This window comes from Gobio gobio, assembly GCF_949357685.1.
Source record: "Gobio gobio genome assembly, chromosome: 24".
In the NCBI taxonomy this organism is placed as follows: Eukaryota; Metazoa; Chordata; class Actinopteri; order Cypriniformes; family Gobionidae; genus Gobio; species Gobio gobio.
The window spans coordinates 9,430,390-9,456,599 of record NC_137120.1 but is presented as its reverse complement, the minus strand read 5'-3'; the positions used below and the strand labels follow the sequence as shown (position 1 = coordinate 9,456,599).

The following is a 26,210-nucleotide window of genomic DNA, read 5'->3' as shown; positions in this document are numbered from 1 at the left end:
GTTATGATTTTATGTCCAGTATCATCGTTTGTCCATTGAAAAAAAAGACTGTTGACTATTTTGATTTCGATAGACCATGGTCCAATTAGCCTAATATTATATTCAGCGCATATTGGAAGATAACGGTTGTCCCAATTTGGGCTTTGTCTTTCTACTCAGTATATTTACTGTATAAAGTTCGATATTTAATCCCTATATTTGTCAATATCAGATAATGTCGTCTCATTTCAGCTTAACATACCGTTATAGCTTCGAAGTGCTAATGGTTAGCAGCTGTAGGCTACTACACGATAGAAAACTTCAGCAAACGTTTTAAAAGGTAAATTTTTCATATTTTAAACATTACAAGATTAACAATGGTTATGGTAGCTAATGTCTACTAATCAAAAATTATAAATACCTTTTCTACCGACGAAAGAGCACTCAAAGCCGCCTCTGAGGAAATCCGGCAGGACCGTTAACTGTCTCTACGCAGCTAAGCGTTGCCATGGATACATGCTGCGCGTGCCTTTAAAGAATGACGTCACTCGGTCAGGTGCATTTGATCGATATTTGCTTGTCTCCCAGTGTGGCTATAGACGGTTTCAACGGCAACAACACACAACATTTTTTTTTTATTTGAGCTTGTGCTCTAAGTATTAAGCAGTAAAAATGTGTCCTATAATCGCTTTTCTTGAATAATCGCTTCACCTGACCAGGTAAAATAGGAAAATTATATTTTTCATACCTGTTATTTCCACTTTCTTTCCAGCAATGTGGTTTTTCATTCTTCACGTTTTCTTTAGCTGCATTCCTCAGTTGAAGTCGATTCATTCTTTTAGAGCTCCTGAGATTCAACCTTATTTCCTTCATGCATGTGTAATACATAATAAATTGTAGCCTATGTTTAATTATATTATTGCAGGGTATTGTGTTTTGATGTTTAAATTACTGCTGAAAACAAACTCGCGATTTGATGATAGTGATACTGGTAAGTGTAACAGGAAAGTTATTTGTAACAGACCTACAATTCATTCAAATCATATTTTTAGGCCTATAGTTTACTTATTTGTTGCATACGTTCCATGATCACAGTTAATTTAAGGGATTTTAAGAAATAAACAAATCCCCTTTTAAATCTAATACGGGTTTATTTTAGTTACATTTTTCGTTTGTCTGAGTTGTGTCATGTCTGATGATAAAAGACAATGCAAATGGGCGACTGGATTTTGCAAGTGTTGCTATCCCATTTGGAAATGGCAGGTGAGGAGAGAAATAGACGTTCGTAAACTGGCCTGGACAAATGTCCTGGGAACGTCCGCCAGCGAACGTTATTATGGGGAAGTCCTCTGAACGTCCGCCAGCGAACGTTATAAAGCGGACCAAATGGGGACGTCCTCCGAACGTCCGCCAGCGAACGTTACAAAGCGGACCTACTGCGGACCTAAACGGACGTTCGCAACGTCCGGGGGACGTCCCCTGTTTGCTGGGAGGGTGGGTCTTCACAGGTCAAGTAGGCTAACTTATGCACCTATTGTAACACTACCATGTGTACCATGTTGTTCTTTTCTTTTTTCGATTTTGGTTTGGTTTGGTTTGTTTTTGGTGGATGATAACATTTATAAAAATAACGTTTAATTTGCGGATGTGGGGTGTGTGAATGCGTTGCACCATATTCACTGCAGCAACTGTAGCAAAAATGTGAGCGTAAGAGTTTTTTCATGTGTGATTCGTAGAATAGGATTTGTGCACCTGCAGTGAAGAATGTGTGAAGGTGTAACTGTTGTGTTGTGTTTGTAGGTGAGAAAAAAAATCTACAAGTTTACAACTCCTAAAATATTTTTCTCTGTGACTTCAAATGTATTGATACACATATGTGGATATGCTCTACAGATACAAATTCCACTCGCACGCGTGTTCAGTTGTTTTGCACCAAAAATACCTTCATATTCTGCAGTCGAGCGCATTTGCTCTCCACCGACTGCGATGATCAAAAGCATGATGGGAAACGACTTGCTGACGACTTGATGCTTATTGCTTTAAACAACCGTGATGTATGTTTCTTTTTTTTTAAATGTTTGATTTTAAAACTCTGATATCATGTTTTTATGTGTGAATATTCCCAAACTCTCTAACAAAGGCGATCTCTCTGTGGGTTATGTGATTGTTGTCATATTTATAAAAAAATATATATATATATATATAAAAACGTGTAGGCCTAATTAAAGTAAAAATGATTGATACACGTTTTTCGAATGGAAATAAATAACAAAAACTTTGGGTGTCTTGTTCATTATATTTATTTTCATATAAAAGTAACATAACTTAAATTACATCCAGTTTATCAGCAACAAAGCGCACGAGTGTGAATCCCGCGATATCCGCCTTTGATCTCGCAGGTGTCGGATCCACTACGAGAAGAGAGAACTGTCCGGTTTGCCGAGATATATCCAGCTGCAGCCCCGCCACACACCAGGGGCACGTTCAAAGCTCAAACCGGTGCGCAACGTTTTGCTACGGTTTCCGGTTGAACGTCATGTTTCCTGGAAACGGTATGCAACGGTGTGCAACGGGTTTGAGATGCGTTTGATCTCGTTTGGTGGGTGTGTCAGTAATGTCAGCCCAATCAGCAGCAACATGTATATAAACCACGCGGTATTAAAGAGACAGCTCACAAAATGTGTCCAAGTAAAGATGTTTACAAATGTGTCCGCCTGCAGCTCAGTATGTATACGCAACAATTGGAGATATTAGAAGGCATGATTGTAGTAAAAAAAAAATATATACAGTATACATATAAACATGATGATGTATTTATTTATATCTTTAGCTTAATTGCAAGGCAAGTTATTTATATACCAAATTTCATATATGGTAATTAAGTGCTTGACATAAAGTGAGAAAGAAAATACAAGCTATTAAAAAAGTAAGAACTAGAAATAAAATGATTTAAATTAGAAATGATTACCAGGAGATAAAAAAGTTAAATAAAGGGGATTGGGATGTTGTCTTTTATTCTGGACGGCAAGGGCAATGATTGCATGTGTTTTGCAGTGTTAAACACGTATTTATATCGATTTCATCAGACTCCGAAAAAATTCCTCAAAAAGAACACAAAGAATGGCCTTCTCGGCTGCCATAGTTACAACTCCATTTCTGTTTAAAAAACGTTTACCAACGTTTTGTCGGGACTGAACGCAGCCTCATCTCCTGGTAATCAATTCTAATTTAAATAATTTTATTTCTAGTTCTTACTTTTTTAATAGCTTGTATTTTCTTTCTCACTTTATGTCAAGCAATTACCATATATGAAATTTGGTATATAAATAAACTTGCCTCGCAATGAAGCTAAATATATAAATAAATACATCATCATGTTGATTTATATATATATATATATATATATATATATATATATATATATATATATATATATATATAACTCTTACGACAATCATGTCTTCTAATATCTTCAATTGTTGTGTATACCGAGCTGCAGCGGACACATTTGTAAACATTACTTGGACCCATTGTGTGAGCTCGAGCTGTCTCTTTAATACCGCGTGGTTTATATACATGTTGCTGCTGATTGGGCTGACATATTTGACACACCCACCAAACGAGATCAAACGCATCTCAAACCCGTTGCACACCGTTTCCAGGAAACATGACGTTCAACCGAAAACCGTAGCAAAACGTTGCGCACCGGTTTGAGCTTTGAACGTGCCCCTGGTGTGCTGCGGGGCTGCAGCTGGAGACTATTGAGAATGAGGAGATGTCGTCACGACACAGCGCCCCGCCTCCCTTCCGCCAATTTGGGGATCTGCCCGCCAGGTAATGGATTCGGACAGAGACTGGAGAAGAGATATTCTGATGATTACTATGTACTAGTGATGTGGAAATGAAGCCTCATGAAGCAGTGAGGCTTTACCCTGACTGTTTCGGGAAAAGATTCAAAGCTTCGAGAGTGTCAAGAACAGTGCCATCTGGTGCTTATTTAAAATAAAGCAGGCAGAAGTCTGTGGAAGAACCTCTGTCAGATGAAGCAACCACAACACACTCCATCGTTTCAATGCTATGTGTACAAATAAAAGCTTATGTTTGTGTTTAATGTGTCCAGTAAATAAATTAATTTACCCATTAAAGTGTGTCAATAAAATATAATATGAGCTTATATGATTCAATAAGATGTAACGTAGGCCTACTCTCTCTACACACACACACACACACACACACACACACACACACACACACACACACACACACACACACACACACACACACACACACACACACACACACACACACACACACACACACACACACACACACACACACACACACACACACACACACACACACACACACACACACACACACACACACACACACACACACACACACACACACACACACACAAAATAAGGACATTGTGTGATAGGATCATCTGTAATTAAATGTGCTTATGACACTTGGCAGTGATAGTGCTTGTGTAACAGTAGGAATGACAGTAAGGCAAATATTTTACCAAAATACAAAGACACTATCTAAATGTATCTAAAGACATTTATCTAAATGTAATATATTATTTAACTTTCAAAGTACAGCACTCTCCTCACAAAACCATCAACCAGACTGAGGCAACAAGGACTTGTTAAGTAAGATCTGGGGGTTCGAACGAAGCTTCTGACACGCAAAGTGAAACGCGCACGTGATTGGACAGAAAGTGAGGCTTCATTTGTCATCGGTCACGTGACTCTAGGAAACCAATACACACCCCGATACGGAGCTTCACTACAAAATGTGTCGCATGCGCGATACGCGCATCGACGCTTCAGTGTCATACGTAACATCACTACTATGTACATCGTTTTCCAAACTCAACTGAACATGAAGTTTTAATACACCCAAGCCGATCTGAGAAAGCAGCGGCTGGTAAACGTACGCCATTATTTCACCACAGGGTGTCAGTCATGGTCAGGCCCGTCGCGACAAGGCAGGCAAACCAAGCAATTGCTTGGGGCCCCGAGCTGGCCTGGGGCCCCAAGACAGCGACAGGTTAAGAATAAAATGAAACGACAAACTGTGTGAGCGCCCCATTGATAGTCAATGCAGTAAAGTGCAATGACACTGTTATTAGGATCCCCCTTAAGGGGCCCCTTTCAGTAGTCGCTGACAGCAGCCAGACAACCACGCGATCTCTGCTGCGGCAAAATACAAAACCTCCTCGGATTTGAAGCGGAATTTTATGCTTCAGGAAGCCAGAAAAGAAAATAGAGAAAGGAAGAGGAGGATAAGAAAAAAAACAAGATAGAGGTATGTGATAAATTACACTGGATAAAATAGCTCTACTTGTCTTGTACAAAAATGGTGTAAGTTTGCAGCAGGTAGGCTAGCAAAAATATGTTTATGTTAGCTATCGTTACCTGCCTGACGGCAAATGCTGCTTGTAACGAACAGTTAGTGCAACTTTTTTTTTCGAACAGACGAAATTACATAAGATTGCTATAGCTTTGTAATAGGTTTTGATGAAAGTGGCATAGCATGCTATATTAACAATTATTATAAACATTATTTAACCAGAAAGAGGCAGAGGAACATTATTTTTTTCATAGCTTATCTTCGTGTGCTAGTGTCGGTTTGCAAATATGACATTATTTTTATAAGTTACCAATGGATCTTGAACAATTATTTTATTCTGTGGCAATTTTTACACTGTTACATTTTGAAGTACAGTATCAGGACAACCCACATGTTTTACTGGTACTGTTTATTAACTATTTATCAAGGTATTATAGTCATCTGTTGCAACTTTATAATAACCATCTAGATAATGTTTATAGACAGTTTACAAACCAACTAGTAACCCTTAAGTATTCCCAAAGTGTTAGGAATATCTGGTCCGTCTATCTATGTAATGTTTATAGATGTTTTAAAAATGGTTAAAGGTTTACAATTTTTTTTTAAATGATACAGTGGTGTTTTTTGCAAATGTTTTCAAATTTTATGGACACTATATGCAACAACAGTAATTGCACTGTCTCCATGTCCATTTTGCTTGGGGCCCCCAAATTTCTTCAAACGGCCCTGGTCATGGTCTTAACTAGTGAGCGCGATGCTGAAGTGTGATCAATACGAACCTTTATTTATTTGTATTAAACATGTTGATCACTATTCTGTCATTTTTCATTGTCAGTCATTTTACTGTAGGCTATGTTATAAACATGTTTATGCCCAAAACGCTTAATTAATATTCAAGGTAGGCCTAGTTGACTGTCATTTTCCTCTACTGTGTGCATCACTGTTTAAGATTAATTCAATATTTAACATTGTTAACGTTACATTCATTTAAGGCACGTACCGAGCATTCATTCTACTTAAGAAGGCTGGAATTAAAGCACCAGCGCACACAAACGATCATTTAAATTTTTAGTCAAATTAATTTAAAAATATAAACTCAACAGGTATAAAATATGATCAGTAAGAGAAAAACACTGCTATGATGACGAGCACCGGACTGCTGCAGGATAGTGGGGAGATATATTTATTATTCAGAATGCACAGGAAATATATTTATAGAAACATTTCAGTGTAAGGTGGTAAAGAGTTCGGAGTTCTGCCGTGGCAGATCGTATGGGTCAACGTTTTTGATATCAGCTTCTCTAAATACCTCAGCTTGGCGCTGGTAGTAAGTTTCTCCCTGTAAGAGACCTCTTCTTCTCCATTTCTTCTAAGTTTTCTCGTAATTTCTCCGCTTAAACGCCGCGATGATAATTCCTCGAGCCGTCTTTCCTGCTCTGATCTCTGTATCGCTCTTACAATGTTACCCCTGGCAACCGATAGCGTGGGATCCCAGAATGGTGTAGGGCTCAGACTCCGCCCACGACCATGACGTATCTCCTCATTCTCAATTGGTCTTGCCTGCACTTTTTTCACTCCTCCCCTCACTGCAGCCGCCTAGTCTCGGCTGAACTGCAGGCGAGGCGAGGCGCATCTCAAAGCCTAATCAGAACTCGTTACGTGTTTCTGAAGGAGGGACTTCATAGAACAGGGAAATCTTTCAAGCAGTTTTGAGGACAGTGAAAACAGCAGTATACAGATAAGTAAATTGTGTGAAAAATACTGTGTTTTTTTACACGCGAAACATGAACACATGTTATATTGCACACTGTAAACACAATCAAAGCTTCAAAAAAACACGAAAAACGGGACCTTTATATTAAAATGTATGCGTTTTAACATTATTTTATTTAGTGATTCTTCTGTGTACCACTAGTGAGAACCTATAAGAACCACTGCTTTAAAGCTTTATCCACTGTAATCAAGTAAATTGCAATGTTTATTATGATGGCTACAAGATTAATAAAACATTTTCCAGTGGGTATAGTTAACAGAAACACTGGCTATAATTAACAAGACATTCAGAATGACTCACACCAGGCTCTCTTTTAAACATTTTATTAGGGCACAAATAATTAATAATAATCTGTGTTAGCCTGGACGAGCGGTTATTCGCTCATTGTTTGCTCTTATTTATCTGAATGCCTGTAATCAATCTGGCAAAACAACGATTTATCATATTACACAAACTATTCATTGTTTTGAAAATGTGAACTGTTGCAGTTCATGCTTAACATTGTCTATTCGAAATAATCCATGAAACGAGTTGCGATTTGAGGAGCGCACTGATATTTTCAGTTCCATTCGTTTGCGTGTTGTCTCAAGGCCACGCCCACAGCAAGAGAAAACTCATGAATATTCATGTTTACTCCACCCACTGGAACAGGTTTTCACAGGAACTGATACAACACCCACCCCTAAACCCTACCCACACTGTGACGTAGTCAAATCAGGTACCGCAGTGGAAAAACGCCCTCTATGGTCTCGCCCACTGATCAAGTAACTCCTTTTACTTCCTTGGGTTTCTGAGCTTGACACTAAATGTTAAGCTTCTTTGAAATTGCGTCAAATACGCAGGAATAGACACTGCAAAACGCTTTATTATGCATTCCAGTGTATGTACAATTGGTGAAACTGTTTTTAATCGGTGATCCTTGAAATATGGCTGTCCCCGTCTAACATCTGCTGGAAATCCAGACTAAAGCGGCGTGCATGCGCCCGTCCCCAGATAACATGATCCGTAACACCAGGGGTGCATTCCATTTGACAGGGTCCCTACGCACTGTTCACTACTCCCTGAGCACGGTATATCAGGTGAAGTGGACTTCGCTGACAATAATCGCTCATTTGGAACTCCCTGCAACATCAAAGAAAGGCAACGACGGGTGCAGATATAGCCTAACATAAATTAATATTGTAATTTACTTTACTTTCAAATTGAAAATCATATAATAAGCATATACATTTACGACGGGTGCAGATATAGCCTAACATAAATTAATATTGTAATTTACTTTACTTTCAAATTGAAAATCATATAATAAGCATATACAGTTACAAAACACAAAGTATAGGCTATCTAAAACATATAATCAAAACATTGTCCATTAGTTTTATTAGTTGACTTATAACCTGTATATGAACAGATTTGAAGCTGCACCTGTCATTCAATATGAAAATGCTTTGATTTTTGGTTAACTGTGTATGTAGGCTATTCTTAATGGTCTTTGTAGCGTCTCATCTCGTGCGCTTTCTTTCCCAAGTGCAGCTGCACAGTAAACATTCCTGAGGTAAATAAAGTAAAATATAAAACATGACAGCCCTCAGGTGCTTCTCAACACTTTTAATTTGTTTACATATTCATAAAATATAATATACAAATGTAAGTTATTGCCATAACCATTCATAAATACAGTTTGTATAATAACTAATATTCAAATGCATGTAAACTCCTTAATCGCAGAGCTGTTTAAAAACTCTTCCAACCAACGGCTCTGCACCATCATTAGTTCAGAAGGTGATTCATGCGACGCGCAAAGACATTTGGGTGATTTTCACTCTCCACTTCCTGTGAAGTGATGTATCGATGTTCCCTTCTTCCCTGCGCCGTTCGCAGTACCCTTCGGACTGAACATGTTCGCTCCCTTTGGATTGGAATCTCACTTAAGATGGCGGAATACCCTCTGAAGTCCACTTCGCAGTCCACTTACGGTCGAATGGAACTCACCCCTAGAGACAGAGCGACACGCGTCATAATCTGATGACCACGCCCACCGGGGGGGGGGGGGGGCAATCGAACGCTCTCCATTGACTTTGCATTGCATGAGGCTGCATCCTTGTCATTTCGGACTTATTACAAAAAACTGAACAATGTATAAACACTGATATGTGACAAAATGAACTGCAGACAAGCTAAATAAAACCCAGAAGCAAAACCCCAGACGTTTTTATAAGCTATTGACCCAAAAAACGAGCGTTTAAGTACAAAAAAAGTGGATTCAGGCCAGAGACAGAGCGCGCGGGTCATATTACATAGAGAACTACGGCGACTAGAGGGGAACGTAATCAACAACAGGAAATATCATATATAAAACGGACATTTGGATATTTGACTTAACAGTGACAAAATGTTTACTGCACACATACACATACTGAGACATAGGCTACTGAGTGTCAGGATCCCAAAATGTACCCATTCATCCTGCTGAAGCTTCACTTCGTATTGCCTGTATCCACTTTTATCTTCTTAAACGCTCGTTTTTTTTGGGTCGACAGCTTATAAAAACTTATTTCTGTGTTTTTTAGCTTGTTTGCTGTTCACCTTGTCACATAGCCTATCAGCTTTTAGACATTGTTCTGTTTTTTGTTATAAGTCCGAAATGACAATGAGGCAGCCTCCCGCAATGCAAAGTCAATGGAGAGCGTTGGATTGCCCCCCCCCCCCCCCCCCCGTGTGGGCGTGGCCTAAATACGCTCTGTCTCTATGGGGTCGCTCGCTGTGGTCATTTTTTTTACTCGTCAGTTCAAGTAACGTGACCGCTTCTGTGGCTGTGGTTCCTCCCAGAGGCGAACCAACATTGAGTGGGGGCCCCATGCAGGCAAAATTAAACAATGAGGCCCTATTAAATGTTTTTGTTTTATGTTAATATATCTTCGTTATCTAACTTTACAACATACAAAAAGTAGTCAAAATACATCCAACAAAAAAAATGATATATTTTTTTAAGTGTTTTAATTTTTAAAACATTAAAGTGCTTTTTGTTTAATTAACAAAATGTCAATCTTTATCTTCGTAATGTGATACAATACAATATCTTCAAAATACAGTAAGCTTCATATTGATAACCAGTTGTCTCCTTAAAAACGGTGCTTTGTGTGATGGTGACAGGAAAATTCCATTCTCCGCATATAGAAATATATGGTTATCATTATAATGTAATCTTTATTTTATTAGTTTATCAACTAGCCGATTACATAAGCAGAGAGTATTTGTTTTCGATTTGAATTTGTTTAAAAGTACACATTTCAAGCTTTCTATAGGCTAGATATGTTTCTCATATATAGCCTATTTGAGGCAAGAAGCCTGTTACCTTAGTTTCGGTCCATTTATGAGATGCACTGCAGACTATAGAACGAAAGAAAGCGCGCGTCCTGTTTGTTCTGTATGACCATAAATTATGGAGTATTTTAAGTTGTTTTCTCTGTCAGGAAAAAAAATGCCAGTAACCGCGCCGGCGCCTTCATGTCATGCAAGCGCACTATACTTCAGCTTCCACACTCCACACAAACACTTGGATATGTGCCGAATAATAACGCATATTTATCTTGGTTAACATTAGAGCAAACGGCCAAATCAGACGGATAAGTTCTCTTCATGCTTATTTGTTAAGCATGAAGAGAACTTATCTATGAGGCGCCGTATATGACAAAAGCGAAGCGAACGCCGCGAGAGATCCCGAGCGTGCGCGAGAGATGCTGAGCGTGTCCGCGAGAGAGACCGATAGTGCGCGAGAGATGCTGAACCAGACTGAAGCTCTGACGATGTAAACGGAAGTGTTGAGGTAAACTAGACTGTAATCATGATGTAGTCGGCTATGGAGTTGCCGTGGTCCAGACCTCAGTATTTTTCAGAGGTGCATATAATAAATGTTGTAAAATAATTTCCCCATATTAGGCATATGGTGTGTAGGCCTACTTGTGAATTAATTTATTAAATGTATTTAGCTAGCCTTTGTAACCTTCCCTAAATTAACTTGTCTAAGAAAATGCTCAATAAAACATAAGCTAAACATCAGTTGACCATATGTTTACTTTCTTCGCTGACCCAGACAAAAATGAAAAGACTATAAGTCAAAGCTCAGGTGTGGGGAAGAGCCAGGGCAAGAGACTGAGAGAAACAGAAAGAGTAATGGAAATGAGTGTGATGAAATGAGGAGAGAGCAGGTATGACAGATAATCTACTTCATTATAAAAAAAAATTTGCATTCACCTGTCTTAAAATGCACATATGTAGACTATGCCCCCGAACCCCCCTAAATAGTTCAAATTTGGGACCTTACTGGTTTTAAAACTCCTTAAGGCACTTGTATATGCTACAAGTTACCAAAAAAAAGTTTACAAAAGTTCCCATTTTTATGTTTGAATTTAAATTGTGAATATGTTCATATTGTGGTGATTAGCAATTTTCATCATCATCATCATCATCATCATCATCATCATCATCATCATCATCATCATCATCATCATCATCATCATCATCATATCAGTGTAGATGATGGACCAAAATAAAACCATTTAAATAGGCTATCAAATAAATAAGTATTGTGATACTTGGTGGTGCCACAGCCCACAGTGACACTCTTATCCCCAAAAATATTGCTACATCACAATACTCAATATGTTGTTGTTGTCCCACGGTGAGTCATTTTTCTCTGTTCACCTACACAAAATTTGAGGGTACCCCCACCTGCCAAATCCCACTTTAACCACTGGTTAGTAGCCTAATGTATAGTATGTAGCCTGCCTAAACCTGAAGGAAGCTAGCAGTATAAGTTTTGTTACCCATATTTAAAATGTCTGTATCTACAACAAAGTTTGTGTGTGTGTGTGTGTGTGTGTGTGTGTGTTATTGTTTAAGCCTCTCTCGCAGCTATAGACAGGTAGACACCTGCAAATAAACAAATGAATAAAATGTATTTATTTATTTGTTTATCTATCTAATGCTATGTCAATGTAAACATATGTAAACATATCTCTAATAATAATTATAAATAATTGCAATTATATACATTCAATAATATGTGAAGTAGGCCTACAGCAAACGAATATAATGGGTTAACCATTATATATAGATTCAGTATCAGACTGATTGAGGTGATGCCAGAATTTAACAGGACTCTCTCTCGCGGACACGCTCGGCATCTCTCGCGCACTCTCGGTCTCTCGCGGCGTTCGCTTCACTTTTGTCATATACGGCGCCTCATATCCGTCTGGTTCGCTCAAATCCTGCATTTTCTACAGTTTGAAGAAGGCGGCCGCATAATGTTGAAAGCATTACCAACGTAACGAGAGAGGGGGCCCTACTAAGGGGGATGCAGAGATGTCGCTGCATGTTTATATGACTATTTCTGATTGTTTAAATGATCAGCCCTCGGGGGCCCCCTCAAAATGCGGGGCCCCTGCCTTGCCTGCCCTATTGCGACGCCTCTGAGTCGGGCCAGCAGGGGAAGATGACCGTCGTAGTAACAACATAGCACTTTGTTTCAAAATCTGGAAGAGGTGTAAATGAAGTTTCTCTTTAGGTTCCCCTTATTGCTCTGGTGTTTACTTGACCATGGTAAGACTTTAAGCGTAGTATGTTACAGTGAAACAGTTTGTTTAGTATCGGCTTTAATCTCCTTATACTCGACAGAAATGCTTTTATAATTTGTATTTTGCCGTGTGTTTTTGCCCGACCATGGTAAGAGATTTGTTAAACTCGAACGACGAAGATAGCGCTGTTAATTCAAATTATATGACACGTGCACAAAAAAAAAAACTGAGCACGTGCACTCCTCAAAAATAGTGCTTTAATTCTTGTCAAACGCATTAAAGATATAGCCTAGCCCTTGAATGTACTGTATGTTGCTTGCTTATTGTAAATATATAAGATAAGGGTTAAAGTGAGATTAATTACATAAGATAGATGTATATGTGTGTGTGTGTGTGTGTGTGTGTGTGTTATTTAACATGTTTAATTTTTAAATATATCCTAATATTCTGCATTTTCATCTCACTGTTTTTAATTATTGAGTAATACTAAATCTGTTTTTGTCCAAGTGAGTAAATGCTTTACATTTAGTCTAGAACTACAATAACCATCACGTTTACACACAACGCCTCTGCATCCTTTCTGTCTGACATAATTTTAACATCAGTGTAAACAAACAAAAAATGTAATGACAATATTTAAATACCAAAAAATCTTTGCTTGACTTGGTAATATAATAAAGTTATATCAACCTAAAACTTAACATCAAGAACAACCAGGTAAACAAACACACCTGAACTAGGGGTGGACGATTATTTTAATTTTAATTTATCTTTATTAAAAATAAGAAAACAGTAGTCTTCACATGAATTAAATATACACTGATACATAATAAAGCTACAAAGGTTATTCAGCCAAGAGCACTGAGTGATTTTCTCTTTTTCTTTTTTTGTTTGACAGACAGCAGCAGGTTTATTGTATTAGCAGGCTGTCACTTTAAGACCTAATGCACAGATCCGTTTGACACGCATTCGGTTTCTTTCCCCAACTGATATCGTTCACTTAAAAGGTTAGTTCACCCAAAAATGAAAATTCTGTCGTTAATTACTTACCCTCATGTCGTTTAGGGATGGGCATTTCAAGCAAAAATTATATTCGACGATCGCTGGGAATTATTCGATTTTTATTCAAAAATCGCAACTCCTCCCCCGCATGCACGCATGTAAAGGCTACACGCATATAAACAGAGAGAGAGAGGGAGAGACCATTCACACTCTCAATCTGTAGGATAAACTGTTTAATTCATTAGGGAATAGGCTATATCAACTCAAGCCATATATATTTAATGTAACATGCTGAAACATATGACTGTAATGTGACATCGCCACAAGTTACCTGATAAATGCCACAAGTCTACAGCGTGCGCGTGAGACGATGTGTTATTCTTCTGTTGTCTCAGGGCGTTTTAACTCTGACATTTTAGTTCGGAATGGGGCACGGTTAGCATGAAAATTGCTAATGTGAAAGGAAGCTTACCTACAGAGCTTGGTGTGCACTGAGGTACCGAACCCGAGAACACACAACCGGAGTTCGGTTGCTCTCGGAGCTGTGCCACGATTCACGTGAATGTGCAAACAACAGGTGCGCACTTGTTCTTGAAGAAAGTAACCAGCGCATGCGTTTTAGCCGATTACAATGTCATTAGTTCAATAACATACACGTAAGAGATGATAGTGTTGATGATTTACCCTGGATCCGATCGCGAGAGCGAGCCTGCAGTGTATTCGCGCATAGAGTGCAATCAGGGCAGAAAATGAATGGCAATTCACCGTCTCCTCAAAAGAGTCTGTTTGCAAGCAGCAAAGCCGCCTTCAAGGGACACACATACGATAAACCCAAGTGTCGTTTACTCAGCTGCACATAATAGCACCAAATTAATTGAAACAATCCCAATATATTGACCCGCGCTCTGTTTTCTATCACGCCCGTGCACGTCTGTGATGACGTAACGCCGCATTCACACGGGGCTTCGGCGTCAACGCTTCTCATTTACTTTGAATGGGGGACGTCATGCGTTGCCGAACTGAATTGTGGGTTCCGTCGCGGCGCTTCACTCGCGTTGCAAGCGGCAAAAGTTGAAGATTTCTCAACTTTTCAAGCGCCAACGCAGGCGTCATCCAATCAGATCACCCTATGCAAATATCCTAGAGCAGACGCTAGCCAATAGCATTTGTTTAAAACACCGGTGAATGAAGAGTGAAGAACGATCTAAAATGGAGGAAAAGCTAATAATTGCGGTGGGTAATCACCCGGTCCTTTACTACCAATCATTATTTACATACCGGGACACAAACTGGAGAGACCAGGCCTGGAAGGAGATGGCAGAGACGGTTGGAGAATCTGGAATGTATCATGCTTGTATTTCGTCCGTGTACTCTGTTTATCATTGAATGACAGGCAGAATATCATGTGTGGTTCAAATAGGCGCTATCCCCCAGCCAAATGAGGAATCAAATATTAAAGTGATCAGTTTTCATACACAAAATAGTCTCATAGACTAGCTGTCAAAAAAGGCGCTTTTTTGTGTTGTGTTGTGGTCCAAGCGGCAAGTATGTGATTAGCTGTTGTCACTATGACGGTCGCGTCAGCACCAAGCTTCAGCCACGCCCTCCGTCAAGCGTTTACGCCGAAGCCCCGTGTGAATGCGGCGTAAGATGAACGCAAACGCACCAGGGTTCAAGTTGAGTGTGAAACCAGACCAACACTGCGGAGGCGGAGGGAACAATCAGACTCGGACCGCAGCAAACGTGCCCAGTATAAAACACCTTGAGAGCTGACTGGCAGCTTTTAGGTGTGTTATTGGCAGCGCCTCCCTCTGGTTAAATGAACGCGTCAGCACCACATCAGCACCGACAACATGGGGATTTTTTTTGGACGATAATCGCACATACTATTCGATATTCTATAATTAAATAACTAATCGAATATTCGAAAATCGCGACCCATCCCTAATGTCGTTCGACACCCGTAAGACCTCCGCTCATCTTCGGAACACAAATGAAGATATTTTAGTTGAAATCCGATGGCTCAGAAAGGCCTCCATTGGCACTTTACACTCTCAAGACCCATAAAAGATTCTAAAGACGTCGTTACAAAGTCCATCTCACTACAGTGGTTCTACAATAACTTTATGAATCGACGAGAATAGTTTTTGTGCGCAAAAAAACCCTAAATAACGACTTGTATAGTGATGACCGATTTCAAAACACAGCATCATGAAGCTTCGAAACATTATGAATCAGTGAGTCGAATCATGATTCGGATCGCGTGTCAAACCGCCAAACTGCTGAAATCACGTGACTTTGGCAATCCAAACCGCTGAATCGACTCACTGATTCATAACGCTTAGAAGCTTCATGATGCTGTGTTTTGAAATCGGTCATCACTATACAAGTCATTTAGTTATTTAGGGTTTTTTGCGCACAAAAACTATTCTCGTCGATTCATAAAGTTATTGTAGAACCACTGTATTGAGATGGACTTTGTAACGACGTCTTTAGTACCTTTTAAGGGTCTTGAGAGTGTACAGTGCATTGGGCCAATGGAGGCCTTTCTAAGCGATCGGATTTCAACTAAAATATCTTCATTTGTGTTCCGAAGATGAACGGAGGTCTGACGGGTATCGAACGACATGAGGGTAAGTAATTAATGACAATTTTCATTTTTGGGTGAACTGCATAACCGACTGTGTTTACATGAATACTCATCAAGACAGTCATTTTGACATAACTGTGTGAGTATTTGACAGTTTGAGTGTGTAATAAGGCACGAAACAGAACTGAAGGCATCACACGCTTTCAGAGAGGCGGCTTGTGTGCACTTTTCAGTGTGTGTGTCAGATAACAGACAGCGCGAGACTGCAAGGAGTTGTTTTCGCAAGTTATTGCATTTAATAACTCTTTTTCAGTCAAGCAAGTCACATAAGTAACAGTCGTGTGCCCAGTCTATTCTCTGCTATATGCGTCGACCTAAATCGTACACTTTTCACAATGTTTAAGTAGCCTATTAAAATCATTCAGATATCGCGTGCCGTTTCGATATGCATATCACGATATGTACATTTGCGATATTTAGATAATTTCGATATATTGTGCAGCTCTAATTGCCAGGTATGTGTTAACCATTTTATAAAATCATAATGCATCAAAATTCATAATGGGTAATATTTTATTTTCACAGCACTGTCCTGTTGTATTATTTTATTTAGCTCATAATGAACTGTTTATTCTTCTTTGTGTTCATTAGGTGTTGGTGCAGATGAAGTTTATGTGTCAGTGAAGGAGGGAGATTCAGTCACTCTACACACTAAAGTTACAACAAACCAACAAGACAGAATTAGATGGTATTATAATGACATTCGCATCGCTCAAATCAATAGAGATCAGAGTAAAGTCTGTACAGATGTTCAGTGTAATGAAGATACTGAGAGATTCAGAGACAGACTGAAGCTGGATCATCAGACTGGATCTCTGACCATCACAAACATCACAGACACAGATGCTGGAGTTTATCAACTACAGATCAGCAGTGGCAGCAGCGACAGTGAAAAAACCTTCAATGTTATTTTATATGGTGAGTCTTGATGTTTAAAAGCAAGTCATATAAGCAAGATTACTCGCCATCTGTCATGTGTGGATCTGAAATAATTAGTATCTCGATACGTGTTGCCTTTTCGTTGGATGATTTTTATTTCACTCTTAAAGGTCCCGTTTTTCGTGTTTTTTTGAAGCTTTGATTGTGTTTACAGTGTGCAATATAACGTGTTCATGTTTCGCGTGTAAAAAAACAGTATTTTTCACACAATTTACTTAACTGTATACTGCTGTTTTCACTGTCCTCAAAACGGCTTGAAAGATTTCCCTGTTCTATGAAGTCCCTCCTTCAGAAATACGTAACGAGTTCTGATTGGGCCAGCGGTTCCCGTGTTGTGATTCGACAGCAGCTTAGCGAACGTTACCGGAAAGGTCCCGCCTCTCACCATAACGGGGATGCATGCGCTCAATGATCTCTAAGTACAGCGTCCCTGGGAAAGCCAAACAAAGGGGACTTGACTCCGGGATGAAAATAACAGCGTCTCGACGACATGGCAACAAACAAACTATACGAACGCAACCGAACGCAACACTTCCTCTTCTCCACGCGGGAGCAACAAGACCACGCCCCCTTTTTCGCGTGTTCTTGTGGGCGGAGGTTAGTCGACATACTGCTCTACTGACGTAATTAAAGCAGGAAATACCAGGATGTAGTCCTAACCAGCCGTTCACTGTAGGCTTTGAAAGGGAACTTCTGTTAAATAAAATATCTCGCTTGGCATTGAACTTTGAGCTTTATAATTTTACAGGTATTATAAATGCTCTAACAGCAACATTACACACTAACTAAAGTTTGAAAAATGGGATCACGAAGAACAGGACCTTTAATTAAGTAATTAATAACAAAATTACTTTTACTTCAACTTAAGTAATTCTACAGGATAAGTACTTTTACTTGAGTACAGATTTTGGTTACCATACCCACCACCTCTCCAAAATGTGTATAAATGTTGCTTTTCAGACTGAAAGTCAAGAGAGCATGTTTTTCGCTTTCATTTCATGTTGTGTTGTTTATCCCCACAAAAACATCCTCATCCATCTAACAGCTGTTGGTTTGTGTTGCAGGTGTTTCTGCTGCTGAACGAGATGAAGTGAAGAGAAAGTCAGTGAAGGAGGGAGAATCTGTCACTTTATTTACTGGTGTAATAAAACACCCAAATGATTCAATGACGTGGTATTTCAATGACACTCTCATTACTATAATTACTGGAGATCAGAGTCAGATCTGTACAGATGATCAGTGTGAGGAGAGATTCAGAGACAGACTGAAGCTGGATCATCAGACTGGATCTCTGACCATCACAAACACCACAAACACAGACTCTGGACTCTATAAACTACAGATCAACAGTAGCAGATTCAGCATCATCAGGAGCTTTAGTGTTTCTGTCACTGGTGAGTATCATTTAGTGCATTTTCACTTGTGCAGTTTTAAAATACAGTTTACTATATTTAAATCAAAACAGTAAATTATTTCATTATGGCCTGTTTGAAAAAGTGAGCTTTGACTGCATATTAAAATATAATTGAGTTCATCTTTATCATCTTCACATGAACATTAGAGTTTTTTCCAATACCGATAACTAGGTTGGACTGCATTGGCCAATAACCAATTAATCAATCGATAGTTTTTACAAAAAAAGAAAAAAGTACTGACCCATGAAAATGTACTGTACTTTTTAAATAAAATATTAATATTAAATATTAATATATCAATTATACCTTGACCACTCATGATAGTTCATAGTGCATTTTATATATATATATATATATATATCACACACACAGTTTCTGTCATCCTTCATATCTCTGAAGAGTCTTTAGTTTTATCAGATTTATAAAAGACAGATACGCTGTACCGAGCCTTTCTGAAAACGGCTGAACTCGTGGAGGAGTGCAGTGGGCGAAATACATCATGGCGTTATCCCTGGATAACTTTTGATTCACTATACGTTCATGTTGTTCACATTATATGCACTTGCGCGCCGATTGCCAACAAAACACACACATTTGATGCAGTTTCACTCACCGCCTGCGGTTTCCACTCATGACCGGGAACAAACAAACACACTCACAGGGGGGTATTCCAGAAAGCAAGGTTAACTTACCGTCACATACCCTGAACTCTTGGTTGATTAACCCAAACCTTGCTTACTCGAGGTATACTGGTTCCAAAAACGAGTCCGGGAGTAAGTTCAGACAACTCCGAGTATGTTCCCGGATAACACACAAGACATTCTCAAATAGTGCAACAAATCGATGATTCACCATGGAAACAGACGCTAAGAAATAGAGCGCCACTCTACTTCCTCTTCTTGTTTTGTTTAATGGCGAGTTACATAACCTACTTAGTGCACATCACCAACAATTTTTTGCAACTTTCTCTTTTAATAAGTAATCTTTTTATTCACTGAAAATAAGGAGTATATTGTTTGTTTGATGCTAATTAATTCAATGCAGATCCATGTGTGAGATGACAAAATAAATATATTTGAATTGCATTACCATTTAAACTTAAGCGTTTCCATGGTGACACGTCATTGCTTGTCACGTGACACCGCAGCAGCAACAGCGCTGAATGAATGATGATCTGCTTTTGTCATTTTTTCCTTTTTTATTCAGAATATTCACAAATGTGTTAGCTATGGCATGAAATATCTGATATTCCGATTGTCAAATACATGCAAGTGGAAGTATATTGTTGTTTAAACACCTTTATAACGATCGCGTTAGTTGAGCTGTATGCGCGATGGGCGCCGCCGTGTTAGTTTGTGCCGCAGACGCAGTTCAGAGAATCGGATCTGTTGGATTTACAACCTCTGTTTACAACATGTGAATTCATCCACTTCTCCCGAAATACTTAAAAGTAAGTGGCTGGTGAACTGGGAATAGAATAGAGTAAACATTGAAGTTACTTACACAATGTGTATCAGATATGAATAAAAAGTGTCGAATTATAATGGAAAGGATTATTATTACCTCTTCCATAAACATCAGTGTGTATTATACAAACTCTAAATGTATTGTTTTTTAGTACTTATGTGAATTTATATGTTTGAAACCTAAAATAAACAGTATGTGGTTGAAAACACTGAAAAGTTGTGATATATGACAGCTCTGAGCGCGCCTGTCTCTGGCTAAATTCAACATTTGAATTTAGCAGTTGATCACGTGATGTACTTGATCATACGCTCCAGGGACCAGCCTAGACTGATTACACCTGCGTGATCGTACGTGCGAAAAGCTTAAAAACAATACATTTTCTGACACAAATTTTTGAAATGTAGGCTTAAATCAAACACATTTTAATTCAGATTCTGGTTTTCACCGAACACGTAGTCATATCGTATTGTATCGATATCGAGATATCTGGCATGAAAATCGAGATATGAAATTTTGTCCATATCGTTCAGCCCTAGTTGCCATGGTTACTTACAAACCCTGAAAGTTACCTCCGTTTTTGGAACCAAAATTTGAGGTAATCTATCACAGGCAGGGGGAACTTGCCGCCACTCTTGTTTCTATACCACTCTGAGGAGCAAAACGTATCATCACAAAGAAGTCAGAACTCAATGGATAGCTTCAAAACAGTTCTTTTTATTAAAGGGTAACTAAACCCTAAACCAACTTTTTTTAGTTAATGATCTGTAATACTGGGGCTTTATTAATGCTGTTCATTGATTCGAGTAAATGTTTTGACATTTGAGTATAAAGTGTTTTAATTCTATAAAATATGGTTTAAAACAGCCAAAGTGCTGCCCTCTTAAGGTTGAACGGCTCTGCCCACTTTTCCAGCATTTTTCTAAATTTGCCAGTGGGTGGAGTTAAGCTCTGAGCAGGGGTTTAGTTACCCTTTAAATTATTAAAAGTCATAAGGTGGGAATTAGTCCCAGGAGGACTAGGCCATAGGAGGCTAGTCAATGCCAGCCCAGCAGTTCCTCATTTGATCCAGCAGGAGGCTTGGGCAATAGGAATATAGCCTATAGCAGACCAGCAGCTACGGGTTTCCTCCTGCAGGGGATTGGACACTAGAGAGCTAGTTAGTGTCAGCGCAGCAGCTTCTTGTTCTCTCCAGCAAGGAGGTGAGGACAATGAAAGGCTAGTTAGCATCAGCGCAGCAAGTTTCTGTTCTCTCCAGCAGGAGCCTGGGCAGTGGACAGTTAGTTAGCATCAGCACAGCAAGTTCTCGTTCTCTCCAGCAGGGGGGCTTAGACAATGGAAGGCTAGTTAGCATCAGCGCAGCAAGTTTCTGTTCTCTCCAGCAGGAGCCTGGGCAGTGGACAGTTAGTTAGCATCAGCACAGCAAGTTCTCGTTCTCTCCAGCAGGGGGGCTTAGACAATGGAAGGCTAGTTAGCATCAGCGCAGCAAGTTCCTGTTCTCTCCAGCAGGGGCTCTGGCAAAGGAAAGCTAGTTAGCGTCAACACAGCAAGTTCTCGTTCTCTCCAGCAGAGGGCTTGAACAATAGAAGGCTAGTTAGCATCAGAGCAGTAGTTTCTCGTTCTCTCCAGCAGGGGGGCTTGACAATGGAAAGCTAGTTAGCATCAGTGCAGCAAGTTCTTGTTCCCTCCAGCAGGGGCTCTCCCAAAGGAAAGCTAACTAGCGTCAGGGCAGCAGTTTCTCATTCTCTTCAGCAGGAGCCTGGGCAGTGGACAGCTAGTTAGCATCAGCACAGCAAGTTCTCGTTCTATCCAGCAGAGGACTTGAACAATAGAAGGCTAGTTAGTAGGGCTGGGTAAAAAATATTGATTTCTCGATTTTAATCGATTCTCACTTTTATAAAACAGATATTGTTTTATAAAAGTGAGAATCGATTAAAATCGAGATTCTTAAATCCAAAGAATCGATTAGTCATCCTGTTTTAAGTTAATGAATGAAATAAACATTGTAGCGTGCCTCTCTTCCAATAAATCACAATAATGTTATGAAACAAAGTCTCAGATTTCAAATTGCGTCTATTTTTTTTAACGAAATTCAAAAACATAAATACAGTATAGAGTAAAAACCATATCCAGAGTGTCCATAAACTCGTTAGTCAGCTAGAAAAATTAACTCTAGAGAGGAGCATTTTGCTAATTATATGCACCACATTACATAGGATATTCATTGTCATTTTTAATGTTCTTCAATATTTAATGCATGTATGTACGGATAAATCTGGCAAGTTTTTATGACAGCCACCATTTAAATGTTTGTATTTCAAAAAACAAATTGGAGTAGAATTATGATTAAGTAATTGTTAAGTTAATATTATAACTTTATTATTATAAAAAAACAAACATAATTTAGTGTAATTTAAGTGTTCGTATACAAATCAGTTAATTTTTACCTTCAATATTAGTTGGCTAATGTAGTATCAACTGACTCCCATAGTTTACAACATTAGTTCAGAAATTTGTTTTCCTTGAGAAAATTTTCCATGTATTGTGCCTGATACATTTCCAAAATAATCGATATTGAATTGAATCGAAACGAATCGAAAGCTTGTGAATCAAAATCGAATTGAATTGTGAAATTTGTGTCAATACCCAGCCCTACTAGTTAGCATCAGAGCAGTAGTTTCTCGTTCTCTCCAGCAGGGGGGCTTGACAGTGGACAGCTAATTAGCATCAGCACAGCAAGTTTTCATTCTCTCCAGCACAGGGCTCTGGCAATGGAAAGCTAGTTAGTATCCAGGCAGCCGCTGTTTATAACACTCGGGGTTAACGCAAGTTATCAACATAACCCGCCCAAATCACAGCTGACTGAGCATCTGGAACTGTACACTCTAAAAAAAAAAAAAGGTTCTATATTGCACCAAAAATGATTCTTGGCTCGTAATCATAGGGGAACCTTTTTTAGTGCTATATAGCACCAATTTTGGTGCTTCAGTGGTTCTTCAGAGGTTCTTCAGCGGTTCTTCAGAGGTTCTTCACCGGTTCTTTGACTAAGGTGCTATATAGCACCTCTGAAGAACCGCTGAAGAACCACTGAAGCACCAAAATTGGTGCTATATAGCACTAAAAAAGGTTCCCCTATGATTACGAGCCTTTTTTTTTTGAGTGGTGTCCTAGGTGCAGACCAAACAATACAAAACCGTCAAAGCACTCATGTGCACTTCAAACAGCAAAAGACTCCCCAATTTGAACACTTAAAAGAAACAGGATACTTCAAACAGTAAACTCACTGTGACCAAAAAGAAAAGAACAATATCCAGGCAAAGTCTCCCTGAGGTTGGGCTGGTTAGCTGCTGTGTTAAGAGAGCAGAAGAGCAGTCGGGCCGAGGGGACACAGAAAGTTTTTGTTTCTACTGACGAAGGGAGTGAGGCAGAGAACCCAAGATATGAGAGAAGCTCACAATGACGTACAGATCAGGGGAGTCACAGGCAGTCAATCTCCCCACCACATTGAACTACAAAGTAGACATATGGCACTTTTCCATTACACAGTACCAGCTCGACTCGACTCGCCTTTGTTTGGTTTTCCACTGTGTAAAAGTTGTACCTGTACCTGCTTCAGAACCTCCAGCGAGGTTCTGAGTGAGCTGAGGCGATACTAAAATGTGACGTGAACACACGGCAGACTGCTGATTGGTCAGAGAGAATCATCACTATTCACTGCGTCATCATTGCACGCACCAGACGGAGTATCCTGAATATTTTTTTACGGTCTATGGAATAATCCGCCATTTTTAAATAGTTTGGCCAGAGATCGCGTAATATACCCATTACTTTTATGGCAACTCGGAAGAATACGCCATGGTCAAACAAGGAGGTTTCCTTTGTTTGGTTGCAGAAGAGAGGATCCAGCAAGAATTTGATGGGGCAACGAGGAACGAAAAAGTTTTCTGTGGCGTCGCTATGACGACCAGGTGCTATTGTGTACTATCTGCTATGGAAAACGTAGCGAAAAGCGAGCCGAGTTGTGCTGGTACTGGTAATGGAAAAGCGTCAATATATATCACTTAACTGGATGGCATCGGGCCGTGTTTCCACAATGGCGGCAGCTGTGGAGATAGCGAAATCCAATTCCACCAGAATGCCGGTTTAGTTTCAGATCAGCTTCGTGCAAACGCCCTCGTCAGATCACCGGCTGGGTGCCTTTTATGGGTACCGTCTTCTCCCCCGAATCTGATAGACATACTGCCGACAACCTTCCCCATATAAAGCACTCCCACCAACATATGTACCAATCGCCAGCCTAGTTTCTTCCCGCCAAACACCTGAAGCTAGTTTGTCTAATAGATCGCTAGATCGACAACTATTTACATCTAGACTCAGGGGGCAGCCATTTTGCTGGGTGTTACCTTAAAAACATTCCCCAAGGCAGGGCTCCAGACTAACTTTTTTCACTAGGAGCACAGTGGCCCCCAACTGAAAATTTTAGGGGCACAACCAGAAATTTTAGGGGCGCACACCGTAAATCAACATGCTAACTAAATCTACTAATTTCCACTGTATTACTAATAGGGATCGGTATCGTTAAGGTTTTAATGGTATTACTACTCTTACCGATACTGCTTATCGATCCGGTACTTTAACAGTATTCTTATCGGTTCTTTTTATTATACTTTTTTTTTTTTTTATACAAAAAAAAAACATAATTAAGAACATAATTAACATGGCTTTATAATCTGAAAAGTAAAATATCTATAGCAAAAGAAACCGCAAAGTTTGAACAAAAATATAAAACATCTATTTGTAAATGGACCAGTGTGCAGGCATTCGGAAGGTCTGCTAACATTAATATTACAGTAAAGAACAAACCTACAAAGAAATCTATTAAAGTAATGAAATGTAAAATAACACTGCATAGTTTTCACTGTATAAATTTATAGATTAATGCTTATAAAAGCTAAAGTTATTAATTTAAGAGATGTGAATATTTTCTATTTGCCTTTTGTTCGATTCGAATGAATGGCTCAATCGTCAGCAGGTTTATTAGACGCTGCCCCTTTAAGACCGACCGAATGTAGAACTAATAATATCATATTCTCCTATTTCTCCAAACTATTTACGCCCATTTAAGATATAAACTGTTAAAGTAACTACTCTCCAATCCGGTCATTTTGACACCGGCTATTTGTTGTTTATTTGATGGTTTAGAGACGCGCACACAAAGCCTAAAATATTAAGTGCAAGTCGGTCCATTTCGCAGCACACACGCCGCCTTGAAGTTGGAAACAGCGTCTCTTGCGCGGATTATTGTGCATTTTATAGCTCTTTATTATCAAACACATCCCGCAGTTTAGCAACAGTAGAGACTGCAGTTTACAACAATCACTGAATCTGACGTTTAGTTTCGGTTTAGGGAGAAATGACAGCGCAGCTGTGAATGGAAGTCGCGCTCGACTGAACACGGCTATAGAGTCTGGGAAACTACGTCATTGCGCATTGCATTATGGGTAGTCGCCGCCATGTTTTAGGACACGCTCAGGAGCGTACAATGATAACAAAGGTGAATCACCTGAGGAAAAAACGACTGTATTTACTTTAATTCTTTTTAAGAACTCTTGCTTGCACTCACTTATAATAAATGGACTAATATTTGAATCCTTACGTTCATGAGCGCTCAGTCGGGCGGCCAGGATACTGCACATAATCATCACGTCTCATGTAATCAGAAATCAGACGGTCGCCTACCACACATTGGTTTGTCTTTTGCAGTTTATTTTTTAATAGCCTAACTAAAAAGTCTGTATCTGATATTTAACATAATAAATATACTTATAGCTTGATCTCAGCCAGTGGATAATTTATTCAATCAATATAGCCTATATCATATCGCCCTAATTCCTTAACGTTAAAGCATTAAAGGATAACAGATTATGGCTCGTAATGCAGCTTTGAGATGGTTTGTATTTGAAAGCGCTTTAGCCTACAGTACTAAAAAGTTTTACTGGACTTAAATGGAACAAGTACAATATTTCCATCTACTGAGAGAAGCTGAACAA

The 26,210-nt window shown here is 39.2% G+C and overlaps 2 protein-coding genes across 5 annotated transcripts in view; both read left to right on the top strand.

Moving 5' to 3' along the window:
* The window catches only part of LOC307120270 (uncharacterized protein), a 911,732-nt gene that overhangs the window by 487,694 nt on the left and 397,828 nt on the right, over positions 1–26,210 (top strand). The gene's annotated exons all lie outside the window — the stretch shown is intronic.
* The window catches only part of LOC307120283 (uncharacterized protein), a 29,294-nt gene continuing 15,665 nt past the window's right edge, over positions 12,582–26,210 (top strand). Inside the window, exons 1-3 of the mRNA XM_079807246.1 lie at positions 12,582–12,715; positions 16,934–17,260; positions 18,346–18,675. Of these exons, the coding sequence (XP_079663372.1) occupies positions 12,664–12,715; positions 16,934–17,260; positions 18,346–18,675 (709 nt within the window). The 5' untranslated portion in view covers positions 12,582–12,663. The remainder of the gene's footprint in view (positions 12,716–16,933; positions 17,261–18,345; positions 18,676–26,210) is intronic.